The sequence below is a fragment of the Typopeltis vanoorti genome, chromosome 3 (genome assembly GCF_054136105.1).
Source record: "Typopeltis vanoorti isolate ZY-2024b chromosome 3, IOZ_Tvanoo_1.0, whole genome shotgun sequence".
In the NCBI taxonomy this organism is placed as follows: Eukaryota; Metazoa; Arthropoda; class Arachnida; order Uropygi; family Thelyphonidae; genus Typopeltis; species Typopeltis vanoorti.
Genome location: NC_143551.1, coordinates 116,595,609 through 116,611,039, shown reverse-complemented (window position 1 = coordinate 116,611,039; position 15,431 = coordinate 116,595,609). Strand labels below are relative to the sequence as shown.

General features: G+C 33.4%; 1 protein-coding gene across 3 annotated transcripts in view; it reads left to right on the top strand.

Annotated features, from left to right (window-relative positions):
• Uba1 (ubiquitin-like activating enzyme 1) overlaps window positions 1-15,431 on the top strand; it is a 381,832-nt gene that overhangs the window by 222,968 nt on the left and 143,433 nt on the right. For all 3 annotated transcript variants that reach the window (XM_090390820.1, XM_090390822.1, XM_090390821.1), the window contains exons 13-14: window positions 1,643-1,798; window positions 15,228-15,393. In XM_090390820.1, the coding sequence (XP_090246946.1) occupies window positions 1,643-1,798; window positions 15,228-15,393 (322 nt within the window). The remainder of the gene's footprint in view (window positions 1-1,642; window positions 1,799-15,227; window positions 15,394-15,431) is intronic.

Below are 15,431 nucleotides of genomic sequence, written 5' to 3'. Positions count from 1 at the left end.
GTTAGTTTTATAAAGTAGTTTTCTTTCTTACCTTTTTCCTCTAAGAGCTCAAGCTGACTTGCTAGAAACTTCTTTATGCTTTCTTCTTTTTTCTTCACTGCATTTCAGCCTTCTGAATCCAATGGAGTTCTGATTTTTCTGTCCTTGCAGACAACCTCACCACATGCCTCCCTGTTATAATGTTGGAGGTTTAATGGATTTTTTACAACCCTAAGAAAGGATTAAAAAGAATTTAATACTTCCTATATTTCGTCCTAGTCACTAGGACATCTACGGGGATTACAAAAATAACTAATGTAACATAACACAAATATCATACAATACTAAGCCCAACTACATGGGTGACACTAAAATCCTATCTAGGTGGTGCGCCCTCTAAGGGCGGTTGTAGGTGGCCTGGAATATAAAGTAGGATCTCTGGTGATGCATTAAGATTGCATTAAGATTCCAAATTTTTGGAAGCTTAATGCAACCATATTTATTAAGATTTGGTTGATTTCTAAGAGCTGCTGCTGCTTCTAAGAATAGTCTCTCTTTCTTGAATTTGCTGTGATGGAGCATGGTGGTTTTCTTCCATGATACTCTGTGGTTGGTGTCCAAGACATTGTCAGCCAAGCCTGAATGGCCATAGTTGTGTTTGAAGATGTAAGACTTGTGTTCCTCTAGACGGATGGATGCTGATCTGCCTGTCTGTCCAAAGTACGCCAGCTTACAGGAACAGGGTACTTTGTAAGCTCCAGGCAGAGAGAGAGGAGGGAGCTGATCTTTTGTAGAACGGATAAGGGTAGTAAGTTTGCGGTGGGGTTTATATGCTGTGTGTAGGTTGTACTTTTTTAGAATCTTGGCTATTTTTTCGGATGTGCCACGGATGTATGGTATGGTGATGGCATTTTTAAATTCTTGTTGACGAGAAGGACCGGGAATGGGAGAGGAACTAATTATTTTTTTGATACTGTGATCGCTGTAGCCATTGGAGAGGAAAGTGTTGTGTATGTAGTTAAGTGTTCTGAATAGAAATCCCACAGGTGCTTACCATTATTATTTGCTTTGCTCTTTTCTCCAGATTTTCCCCAAACATTTCTACTTTTCTGGTAATCATTTCTACTTTTCTGGTAATCATTTCATACTCTGCTGTTTAGATCTCCAACAGTCACCAAGTTTTCTTTTTTGGTTGGAATAGCTTGGAAAATTTCTCTGCTCCTTTCTTACTGGAACCTTTATTGGAAGCATAAACTTAAATTTTCTATTTCTAAATTTGACCATGTCACTTTACTCAATTCTCATTCAAGAACTTTTTTGTCTAGAGTTTCTGCAGCATCATTCTTTTCCTAACCATTATTGCCTGAATAAATGAACTCATTCTTTAGTTACTGCTTTTCATCTTGTCACAATAATGCAAACTATATTAATGAGATTTTTCTTTCCATACTAGTTTCTTTTCAGACCTGAATATGCAAATCATCATCATGCTTTGCATGAAGGTTTGCATATTCAGGTCTTGAATATCTATGAATATTTCAGACACATTCAGGTCTGAAATTTTCAAATATCAAAAACAGAAATTTGTCAATTTTATAACCTTCTTCTTTACTTGCCTAGATTCACTAACCAATACTTTTTTTTTTTTTTCTGTTTTCTGCAGGTTGGAGCAGGAGCTATTGGGTGTGAACTCTTAAAGAACTTTGCTATGATGGGTGTTGCAGCAGGAGAAGATGGAATGTTATTCGTAACAGACATGGATATTATTGAAAAGTCAAATCTGAACAGGCAGTTTCTTTTCAGGCCATGGGATGTTGGCGTAAGTAAATATGCTAATTATTAGGTAGTAATAAAAATAGCAAATAGATCTGCTGTAATATGTACATATATTGCTTACATTTAATTTGAAAATACTACCCACACTTTGTAGAGAACATTTTTTATAAATTAAAAATATTACAGAAATGCTCTTTCGGGGAACTCTGTAACCTCTAGAGAGCATGTCCTAGGTTGCTGGTAGGGGAACCCACCAGATATGGTGAGGTGATCCAAATATATTGAATAAGGACTTGTGGACCAATAGAGCCATAAGGCGCAATCATCTTGATTGCAAGGGAAGTGCACTCCTATAGTTCCCTAGTTGGAACTATCCTCTTCTTCCTCTACTTCGAGGAAGATCCTCTCATTCACTTTAATCTTTTCTATCAGGCCTTATCAGTCAACTTTTCTTATTTTATGACCATTATGCTAGTCGAGTAATTGCGACCTGTAGGGTCTATCCATTTCTGACTTATATTTATGTCTCTAAAATATTCTCTTTCCTCTTCAGCATACACTATACCACCTATGGGTATAAATTTGGAAGAAGGTTAGTTCAGATGCCTTAAGGTAGCTGCCCTACCACTGGACCATCCATCGCCAGGCTAGTCACTTGACATGGAGAACATTAATCTACTTTTAAACCAATAGAAAAAGATAATCGAAAATAAATATGGAAAACGACACTGGTATGGAAAAGGTAAAATGAAAATTGAAATGACAAAATATAATACATAAAGCAAACTGGAACATAAGAGGGATAGCATATAAAGTAATAGAATTGACCAAATATTAAATAAAATAAATTTTCAAATAGCAGTAATCACGAAACAAAAATAGAAATTAAAAGGAACCGTGAGAACTGAAAATTTTAATGTAATATATATTGCAGTTGATAGACCAAAGAGCACAAGCAAGTGTTATGATTCATCATCATCAAATTCCTGATAGATACCCTCAAGGGGTGTATAGGATATGATAGTACTACATGAAAAATTTACATCATTACTACCTTCCTATCTACAATTTTCCTCGAAATCAGTCTTAAATGTCAAGACTCCAATATTATCAGGTCTTCTATTTCTGTCTTCTAAGGCACTTTTTACTGTATCAATCCACCTATATACTCTGAGTCTTTTTCCTACCAACCTGGAAGAGAACACTTGTTTCCTGGATGCTGACAATGTCAAGTTCTTTCCTAATATCCTCATTTTTAATATGATATTGCCATTGATGCCATCTGTTCATGCTCTGATCCTTCTCAGGACTCTCATATCTGCAGTCTCTAGTCTTTGACTCAACTTTACTTCTAACCCAGCTCTCAGATCCATAAGTTAAAATTGGTTTAAAGACTGTCTTGTATACAGCTAATTTAATGTTTTGGCTAATTTCTCTCTTCTCCATGGTAAACTTAATATGAGGGTGTAGAGAATTGATTGTGACTAAAAAGGAAGGTAAGGAATCTCTGTTGTGAGGCCACACTGAAAAAATGTCGTCTATATATCTAACCCAAATGGATGGTTGAGGGTATATAGATGAAAAAGGGATGTCTTCTAGATGTTCCAAATAAAAGTTGGCTAGAGCAAGTGAAAGTGGATTTCCCATGGCCATTCCTTCCGCTTGGTTGTAGAATTTGTTTTGACACAAGAAATATCCAGAGTGCATCACGAAATCGAATAATTTTATGATATCTCATGGGAAGATGTCAGCCAGTAAATGTAAGGTCTCTTTGGGAGATACATTGATAAAAGAGTCTACATTGAAGCTCACCATACAATCAGTAGGTTGTAATGAGATATTTTTTAATTTATTTAAGAAATCTGAAGAGTTTTTCAAAGAAGAGTGTGATTTGCCTATATGTGATTTCAAAAATTTCGCTGTATATTTGGCTATGTGATTAGTAGGTACATCAATACAGTCAACTATAGGACGGAGAGGAATGTCTGTCTTTTGAATTTTAGGTAGACCATAAAGTTTTGTAGGTCTTGCAAAATGTGTTTTTAACCTTTCTATTGTCTGCATCTAAACTTATAACCTCATCTAGAAGGGAATGTAATTTCATCAGTTGCCTGTTGGTGGGTTCATGATCAAGTTCTTGGTATGTTGAGAGATTCCGAAGTAAAAGAGAAATTTTTCTTCTGTAGTTTGAAGAATCCATAATTACTGTCGGTAAGGAATGTAGTGCTTTCTTTTCAGGAGATATGTTGGAAGGAGGAAGCTTGGCTTTACGTAACATAGAAGCAACTTCTAGGCAGAGAGATTTCTTAGGTTCTGTTCGATGTTAACCAGGAAATCTAAATAAGGAATCTTTTTAGGGACTATAGCAAAATCATGTCCTTTTGAGTGGATGAGTATTTCACACTCGTTGGCAACCAGACAAGTCTACAACCCAATTATCTGGAACACGGAAAGGCTGATTTGTCTAGAAACAAGGACATTGAATTTGTGGTTTAGATGTCGATTCTGTTTTTTAAAAGAATGTTGTATAGAGCGTTTACCCACATTAAGAACGATGTCGGAGAGTTGTGGGTCTAAGTTTGTGGAGATAAAAGTTTGGAAATCAGCAACTTGACGAATGTTAATAGCAAGATCATGTTTAGCTACTCTGAGAAGCTTTAGAAGACAGAAATATAAGATCTGATAATGTTGGAGTCTTGACATATAACAGATTGATTTGTAGATAAATTGTTGATAGGAAATTAGTACCGATGTAAATTCTTCATGTAGTACTATAATAATATACCGTACACCCCATGAGGTATTTGTCAGGAATTTGGTGATGATGATTAATCTTATCTGTCAAGACTCCATTATTATCAGATCTTATATTTCTATCTTTTAAGTCACTTTTTACTATATCAATCCATCTATATCTTGGTCTTCCTCTGGGTCTTTTATACTGCCAACCTGACAAAGAACACTTGTTTTGCTGATCTAGCCTTTCTCATTCTTGTTCAAGTGAGCATACCACCTGAGATTAACTCTACTAATGTACACTCTTAGCATTCAGTAATGTTAGTTCTTTCTAATATCCTCTTTTTTAATGTGATAGTGTCATTGATGCCACCTGTTCACTCCACTAATCTTTCTCAGAACTCATGTCAGAAGTCTCTGGTCTTTGGTCAAGTATTTTATTTATAACCTCAAATCCATAACTTAAAATGGTTTGAACACTGTCTTGTATACATCTAATTTAGTGTTTTCACTAATTTTTTTCTTATTCCATATAAATTTATTCAGCTGACTTCCTACCATACCAGTTTTACTAATTCTATTGTCTATTTCCATGTTTAATTTGCCATCTTCACCAAAAATTGTTCCTAAATAGCTGAAATGTTTTACTTGTTCTATAGGTGGTTCACAATTCAGGATACAGTTGATGTTTTCAATATTCCTGCCTATTTTCTTTGTCTTTCTTTTTATTGCTGATTTTCATTTTTAACCTATTACAACAGTTATTCACTTCAATCAGGCTTGCAGAATTGTACCAGATTTATTCAGAAGTTTACATCTGCATAAAGTAAAGAGCAAAGATTAACATCAACCAATTTCGATATCAGATTTAATACTACTTTCCTTCATAATGTGATCCCTATAGATAATGAATGACCGTGAAGATAGTGTGCACCCTTGTCGCACACCTGATTTTACTTCAAACCAATTTTCCTCTACCTCCTTCAATTCACGGTCATTCATTATCTATAGGGATCACATTATGAAGGAAAGTAGTATTTAACACCATATAACTGTTGTGTTTTTGAAGCTTTCCTCTTGGCACCTTGTCATATGCCTTTTCCAGATCTATGAAACTTAAATACAAATCCTTGTTATATTCTCAAGATTTCACAACAATTTGTCTTAGAGTGAAAATTTGATTCTGACAACTTCTATTTAGCCTAAATCCAACTTATTCTTCACCAAGCTTCCCTTCTACAATTTTTCTTAGCTCATAGTGTCATTGATGGCTTATGAATCTTACCATAAGCACTCAGTAGGGAAATAACCTCTGTGATTCTCACATTGTTTTATATTTTGCTTTTTATAGGTGGTATTATGTGTTCTGCTCTAATCATCTGGAATTCAACCCTCTGACTAAGCCTTCTGAATTATGCAATGCAGCCACTTTAAAACTTTTATACCTCCATATTTGAGCATTTCTTTTGAATTTCAGCTGCCTAACCACATTGCAAGTTTTTATTGCCCTTTTTATTTCGAGAATGAATATATATTTATATTTCTGTTGGGTGTTTTTTAGCACCATGTTGACACTACTTGTTTCATTTAGCATTGTTTCAAAGTAATTACTCCAGACATCTAGAATATCTTTATCTTCACTGATTCCTTTTACAGTATTTTTTATTCCTTTTCTAAGCTGTTTCAATAGCCTCCAGAATGTTTTGTCACCTTCCTGATATTTATTTTCTATGTTCTTACCAAAATCTTCCCATGACTTTTATTTGGCTAGTTTTACACAGTGCTTTACTTTCTTACATATTTGTCTGTATTTTGTAAGAGCACAAGGTGACTTACTTGCCAGGAAATTTTGATATGCTTTCTTCTTTTCTTTCACTGCCTCTTTAATTTTCTGAGTGACTGTGGAGTTCTGATTTTTCTATCCTTATGGACAACCTCACCACATGCCTTCCTGGCTGAATCTATCAGTTTTCTCCAAGGTTTGGTTCTTGTTTTCAAATTTTTCACTTTTTCTTCAATGTTTGTTTATTTGAGTTTATAGTTCACCTCTGAAAGCTGCTCAACCTCGATTCATTTTAAAACTTTCTTACATATTCTTCTTTTCAATATGAAATGAATTTTACCATGCTCAAAACTAAATAGTAATCACTTCCTATTTCAAATCCTCTGTATACTCTTGTTTTCTGAACCAGTGGGAAAACATTGCTATCAACTATAACATAGTCAATGAGACTTTTCTTATTTCTTTCATTTTTCTCTCCATGTGAATTTGTTCACATTTTTATGTTGGAATATTGTGTTAGTAATAACTTATGCAAGTCCTGAACAGACAGCAAGCATTTACCATTATTATTATTTTTGCACTTGTCTCCAAATTTCCCAAAACATTTCTGTGCCTTGTAATCAATTCCTACTCTACTGTTTAGATCTCTAACAGTCATCAACTTTTGCATTGAGCCAGCTGCCTTTTCTAATGCTGAAAAAAAAATCCTCCATTTTTTTTTTTCTTGGTATAGACACAAGTCTCATTGTCTAGTTTTGCAAGTAACTGTCAAAGATTCAACTTTTGGATTATCTTAGAGGAAAAGGCATTGCATGTTGCAAAAAAAAAAATTTAATATTTTAAATTTAAAAGTTTAAGTTTAATATACTTTAACTGACATTTATCACACTTTGTAGACATTTGTTCAGTTACTTTAAATAAAAATAAAATTAGTTTCTGAAAACTATAAAAAATAAAATGATTTGTTTTTGTTAGCTTTTGGAATGTTACTCCTATTTTTGTAGTTCTTAGAGTTAAATTGTGAATGAAGAATTTTATGATTTATTAATAATTCAGTCATGATTTTACATGAATTGCATTTCCTGAGCTAAGTTTGCTCTTAAATAAATTGTAATTTAAACACTTACTGTTATTTGTTCATTGAAATAATAATTGTATTTTTTTTAGTTATTTTATCTTGTATAAATTGTTAATATAACTTGTAAATGTATCATAAGTGAACTGTAATATATGCATTTTATTTGTCGTTACGGAAAGTGAAAGTATTTCTAACAGACTCTGCTAATGTGATTTGATTAGCTGCTGTCAGAAAACTAAGTTATTTCATGATAGCACATGCCTTAACATTGAGAACTGTACAACGATCACATGATTATTTCGTGGTTTGGGCGGGACAAAGAGAGAGGAATTATGAGATAGAAGAAGGAACCAGGAGGGAAATGGAGTGAGTGTAGATAGGTAGTGAGACGTGACCTAACCTGAGATCGAACGTCGCAACAGAGATTTGGAAGCTTGTTCCAATTTTAAAGAATCTTACTTCGAACTCATAATTATTTATAGTTTTCTGTCACCTTGTAAAGGAATTTACCCGAGTGAATGGATAATAATAATATGATTGAGATTTATCGTAAGACAAGTTATTACGAGCAAGAAAATATATTTTCCAGTCTTGGCAAATAAGTTGTTGAACTCAGGGATACAACAAGTTTTGTGTCATCTATAGTGGAAGATTATCGAGTGCCTAGAAGTGATGTAAGAATTTTCCATAATGTGCAAGCTATGATGATCATACCGGTAAGAATATCTATTCTATAACTAACGTGTGATAGTGTTACTTGTGTCCAGAGAACTTGGTCAAACTTTGCTGGAGCCAGCTAGTCAAGCTTGAATGAGCGATATTATAAAACATTTCCTTATGAAACTAATGTGAGAAAATTCATTGAAGAATTAGTTCGTGTTTGAATGTATTATCTCACAATGTATATGTAAATTCAAGACTGAACCTTTTAAGAACTATTTTAATCCTCTGATAGATATTGATGATGCCAGCTAAGTGTTTGATAAATTAAAGTTTATGAATATTTCTCTGAGACTAAAAAGAATTAACTTTTAAATGTTTTGCTGAATATTGATATAGCGTAAAGTGAAACTAAGTTGAAATCCTAATGGATGAGAATTGTGAAAGCCTTATATTTAAGTACTAGCAGTAATTGATGCACTCAGCTGAGTAGAATCTTAATAATTTATTGAATGTATAAATTATTTTCTAATTGTATTGATCTTAATAGAGTTCTTGTTTCTTATGTAAGAATAATTTTGTGAGAGAATTAAATATCTTGTTTAACTTGATTCTTGTGCTTTTCTAATTTCAGTTTCATTGCACTGCTCATTAAAATAAGAATCTTGCAGGAAACCCTATGTATAAGTAAGAAAATTTCGGCCTGTAGTAAGTTCACGTTACGGTTGTGCTATTTGCTTGATTCCTTCACAAATAATTGTGTGATTTCAAACATAGAGTGGCGCAGTATAATAAAAATTTTCTTTATGTTTGAATGTGGGATCAACCAACAACTAGCAAATATAAGGTTGGATGAAAGACAGACACAACATCAGTCCTATATAACAGTAACTAATGTAGGAATCTAACTATCATGTTATATGAAGGTTACCTATATTACCATAGCCACTAGCATTGCACCCTCCACATAATCAAATTACTTAGTTTCACAAGGAAATTTATTATGTAAAATTTTCGTAATAAACCAATATTTTAATAAATAATTAATTCTCTCTCTCTCTCAGAATATAAAGTATAAAATCACACAATTTTGTGATTTTATACTTTATGTATGTTATGTGAAGATGAAATGGCATGAATAAGATGAAATCACTTTAAAGATGATTAACTGCTTCTGATGAGCAATAATATCAGCATTATTAAATTCACTGGGCATAGAGTTCTGAGATATTTATATGAAAGCAGAAAGATGGTACAATAGCTGGGTTCATTGAAAGTCAGACCACCCATACCACAGCACTTATGTGATGTAAGAAGCTGTGACTGGATGGTATATTGTCTTAGCTGACTGGGTTGTTTTCATGTAAAATCATGATTGTTTTAATTTCTTAGTAATTTCATTATGCAGTGAAATTTTTCACTGTATCACAAGCTTTATTCAACAGTGTTGTTAAAGGCATTTGTGCGTGACATGAATTTTTTTCATCTGAAAAATGCTATTTACAAGAAAAATATTGTTCTGATGTTCCTATTAGTGCAAAGAAGTGCTTTAAATTTACGATTATATAAAAGGTTAGAGGAGGATAGCTTTAACTTTCAGATGCAAAGTCAAGAAATGAATAAGGAATTTTTGTTAATGTGTAGATTCGTTAGTGAAGAATTTACAGTTGGGCAGTGGTATAATAAGGCTATCAAAAAAAAAAAAAAAAAGTAATTGACAGTGCGATTGTAATAGAAAGATGAAGAATGTGTCAAATATTTGCCACAATGTTTGGGTGACTGATAAGGTCTGGAAAGGTAGATTGTCCTTAAACTCTTATACTATTAAGTAATTAAGCTACCTTGAGCTAGTCTGAGTTTTTCTCATACTGGTTTTAATGTCAATCCTAACGATATATGGATCCATTATTTTCTCATGTGTGAAAGGAACTGGAATGCAATATGACAATGTACTATTTGATCACGGTTTAAAAACTTATTGATAACATTATGGTTCAATAATTTAGTGAGTGAAGAAAAAATTCAAGTATAATAATTTGAGTTTTATACTGGTGATATGTTCTGATAGCCAGAAACATCCTATATGAACTTGTAGATAATAAAGATGTAGCGATTGTTTGTTGTAGGAATGCTTTTTTAAAGCATCATACATAGTGAAACAAGATGCACAATAATCCTGAATTTAATATCATTCATATTACAAATTCATATTATGGCATACGTAATATGAATTTGTTTTAGCATCTGTGTAGTAGTATAGTGATAATTTACCCTTTATGGTATAATTGAAAGAAAGGGCAGAATTAGTGATAATGAAAGCAACAGTATCTGAATTTTAAGGATGTGATTTAAGAGGGTATACCTTCTTAAATCAGAAAAGGCTAGATGGCATAAATTAAGATTTAGAATTTTAATAGAAAGAACCAATTGTAAATAGGATGTGTCTAAGAATATTTTTGTTATAAGTTAGTTTAGTGAGTTCGGATTCTCAAAGAAGTGCTGTATATAAAAATCTTTATAGATCTGAAGAATCAGCTTTAAAACTTCCTTGATATCAGTAAGTGATATTAAGAAATTTTGATGGATAGAAAATTGGTGATATGGATAAAAGGTGACTGATGGACAGATACCAAAAAGTAGTATATGGAAGAGCAGAATCCAGGAGAAGGCAGGTGACTAGTGGTGTGCTGCAAGATTCTGTGCTTGGATCACTGCTGTTTAATTTGTTCATAAATGATATAGGAAATAATCTGAAGAGAGAGATATTCAGTTGTTTGTTGATGAGATAAAGTTGGGCAAGGTAATAGTTAATTAAGGTGATGTTAGAGGGCTTGCAGGATGATTTACATAGGCTTGACAGTATGGGCAAAACATAATACATATCAATTTAATGTGAAAAAGTGTAAAGTTATGCATTTTGGGATACAAAGATTACAAGCTGTTTATCACATTGAGGGGAACTGTCACCAGGAAATTGAAGCCAGGGATTTTGGGGTAGTAGTAGATTTGAAGAGGGCATATTGCTAAAGTAGTTAGGATACCTCACAGGATTACTTGGTTATTGAAGAACACTAACAAGCAGAGATAATGAAGTTATTGTTTCTGTTTATAAGGCCTTGATATGATCACATCTATATTACTGTGTTGAGGTCTGGTCACATGGGTTTCTTTGGGGAATGAGGATCTAGAAGTGAGTGACTAAGACGGTGAGTGGTCTGTGGAATTCTTCCTATAAGGGTAGATTGATTGCAAAAGTTGGTTGATAGGCGAGAAAGGTGGTGGGCAGGAGATAAGAAACGTTTAAGTTACTGAAAGGCTTTTATAGGATTGATGTAGGACAAATGTTTCAGCACTTTATGCAGAACAAGAAGTCATCCCTAGAAGTTACGGGTCTGAGGACTAGATCTTTTGCTTGGAGAGTGGTGAATGAATGGAATGGGGTGCCTGAGTCAGTTGAGCGTTTGTCTGTTGGTGTTCATGCAACAATAATAGTCTAAAAAGTACATATTTTCCAAAGTGTTGCAAATTGACATATTAAGAAAAAAATTATACTACAAACTGGGGAGGGGGGGGTGACTATAAGACCATTATCACATTTTTGATTTAAGATTGTTTGGTGCAAACAGTATTCCAGCTTTACTGTGTTGAAAGTCTGCATAGCAATGTCCAAAGAAGGGATGAAATGAGAATGAATTCTTTCCTCTTTTATTCATTCATTGTTTGTCTTGCACTACCTTATAAAGCACGGTAGTGCATTGTATTAACTTCATGAAAGATGTCTTATATTCTTCATTACTTGAACGACATTTGGGAAGAACTGCAGGTTTTTTTCCGTTTAGCACATTCTGATTGATATCCTTTGGTGGGCAATTCTTCTTACCTGTCTCCATAGTTGTTACTTTTCAGCTGAAAATTTGAATTACTTCCAATATATGATGGCACTTTTTTCTCTCCTAAATCTTTGGTTCGTTCCTTCTTACCTGTTATTTTCTCATAAAAAAAAAAAAATATGCCGGCCTGGTTAGCTGAGTAGTTAGCGCATCTGCTCTCCAGCCAAAAGGCTGTGGGGTTCAAATCCCGCAGTCAGCATGGATGTTTATGATTGTCTGTGGGAATACTAGTGGTGGCGGTAGATGACATTGGTGTAGTTGCGGTTAGTTGTAGTTGGTGAAGAGTTGTAGAGTAGGTGCCCTCCCTTGATGAGTCTTTGGACTCCCTGGAGGTCTTGCATAATAATAATAATAGCAGTCAAATTAAGATACATGCCTTATAAGCTCTTAATTGCTTTGTAATCTCATAAGTCAGCTGGACTTCAGCAGAACATGCTACTCCTATTTAAAGCCAATTAACTTACACTACCTGAAAAAGGAGCATACTGAGGTTCCCAAAATGTCTGTGTTAAATGCAAGCATTTATTGATAAAATTAAGTTTCAGCAGTAACAAATATTGCATGTAACAGTTTTGGAGTGTAATTTGGGAAAAGGTACCAAGAATGCCATTCAGTCTTTACACTATGGTCGGCAGTTTTTATTCTTGAAGGCTTAGGTTTTCCATTCTACAAAACAGGATACAACGAATAAAGATATAACTGTTTCATCATCTTTGCTAAAATGACCAACCAGCTCCATCGTTAAGCTGTTGACACTCTGCTATGTAAGATATGTGTCTAATCTGATCTTCATTTTTATTTTGTATTGGTGCAGTTTAAGACTGCATTAAAAAAAAAAAAAAAAAGTCACACTGGTTTAACACCCTATTAATGTCTCAGCAGTGGTCTTTAGGATCTAATGTAATAATACATGGGGTGGGGAGATTATACAGCTAAGTAGGCCATTGATTAGAGATTGAAATCCTACATTTTAAGAAAGTTTTATGCCTTTTGATTGGTAGTTTTTATGAAACATTTGGTGGAAATGGATAAAATATCAGTAGTTATTAAGGCAAAACATAAAAAAAGTGAAAATGCTGTTCTCTTTTAGGATCCTTAAGTAGTGCACTGACTGCACTTTTGGGAAAGCTCGAGGATGCTCAAGAGTTTTCCTTCTGTACTGAGTATTCTAATATTTCATATGTTTAAAGAAACTTCATTCCCATCCCTGTTAGGCAGGTCAGAACTGATGATCAGATAATACATGAAAATTTGTCATTAAACATAAGTATTCCCTTTCTTTCAGTAGTATTGAAGATCAGAACACTGAAATGATTATCACTTAATTCATTAAATTTCATTATTGCATTTATTTAATTTTTTTTTTATTTGTTAATATTTGATTAGCATTTCAGTAGTTTTTTTCTTCCTTTAAATTTTAAACTTTTCCCTTATTTCCACTTCAGAAAAATTCTGTGCTCTTCTAATGTGTGTTGTATTATGTATACCCACTATACCTAGTCTCAACCACGTTAACAATGTGTTCCAAGAAGCATTGGATTCAAAATGCTGTAACCTGTGCTACAACATTTATTAATGTTAGTAACTGGAAGTTTTGTTGATGAAACTAGAAAGCCTATTTAATAGCAATAATGCCAAAATTATAAGTTGTGATTTCTCAGTGAACTCATCTTTAACAGTTGCTGAATCATGCGAAGCTTTTTTATGCATGGACAGGCAAGATCACCTGATCTATTGTTAAATGAATAAATAAATGCAGTTCCATAAAGTTTTGAATCTTGTAAGTTAGGGGTAATTGCATAGATATTATTAATCAAACTGTAGGGCACATTTACACATGCTGATAGGAATAGGCTTTTGAAGATTTGTTAGATGGAAGGGAATAGTGATATTTATAAACAGGATGTATCATTTATCATTCAGCAACAAGTGTTTTCAAAAACTGTCAACTGTGTTTTAGGATTTAAGAATTTCATGATATTATAAATTACTCTGGAAAATAAAATAAATTGTTAATATTACTAAAGTCTCATTTTATGCATAAAGTAGAAACATTTACACATTGTCATTCACGTTCAAATATTAATAGTATGTTATGTATCAAGAGAGAGAGAAAGAGAAAACACATTAGATACTATTTGTTAAATGGTAAAGTTATTTACTATTTGTTAAATAGTAAATAACTTTAATGAAATTAATCGCAAATATTTTATACTGAAACTAACAGTGCACGTGAAACAAGCAAGCAGTTCAGAGAGACAGAATACAAGCAAATACAACAGTTGGTCGACCAATAAAAGCAAATGCAGCATGCTACAAAGATCATATCAAATATATATGAAAGTTGCTGGATTGAGTGGTAGAGACAGAGTTGTGGAGTAAGCCCTCCCTCGATGAGTCTTGGACTCCTTGGAGGTGTCACATTATAATAATAATATAATAAATCATTTCCTCATATGGAATAAGAAAGAAATTAGTCTGAACACTAAATTAGCTGTATACAAGACTGTGTTCAAACCAATTTTAACTTATGGATCTGAGAGCTGGGTCAGAAGTAAAACACTTGACCAAAGACTAGAGACCGCAGATATGAGAGTCCTGAGAAAGATTAGAGGCGTGAACAGATGGCATCAATGGCAATATCATATTAAATATGAGGATATTAGAAAAGAACTTGACATTGTCAGCATCCAGGAATGCGTTAGCAGAGCTAATCTCAGATGGTATGGTCACTTAAATAGAATGGGAGAGGAAAGATTAGCAAAACAAGTGTTCTCTGCCAGGTTGGCAGGAAAACGACCCAGAGGAAGACCAAGATATAGGTGGATTGATACGGTACAAAGTGCCTTAGACGATAGAAATATAAGATCTGATAATGTTGGAGTCTTGACAAGTAACAGATTGATTTGGAGGAAAATTGTAGATAGGAAGTTAGTAATGATGTAATTTTTTCATGTAGTACTGTCATATCCTGTACACCCCTTGAGGGTACATGTCAGGAATTTGATGATGATGATAAATCATTTCCAATATTTACATATATATAGAGGCAGTTGCCATTCTGATTCCATTTAGGCTGGTATAATAAGGCTTCAGAACTATTTGAATAAATTTTCATATTTAAAAAAGCATAATAATGTTTGCAAAATGTCAACTCACTATCTCTAAAATCTTGCCTGGTATTAATATTTTTGAGCATCAAGAATCAAATAGTATACTGAGAAATGGCAGGTGATTTAATTCTTTTGCAAAGTGAAATTAATGTTTTGGCAGCATTACTATTTAGTCAAATATGTAATGATATTTTTTTCATTCCATTGAGTAGAAGATGAAATCAGAAACTGCTGGGAAGGCTGTACAAGAAATGAATCCCAATGTTCATATTACTGCTCATCAAAATAGAGTAGGCCCTGATACTGAAAAAGTCTATGATGATGATTTTTTTGAAGCACTGGATGGTGTAGCTAATGCACTTGACAATGTTGATGCAAGTAAGTGTTAATATTACTAATATGATAATTGTATAAAG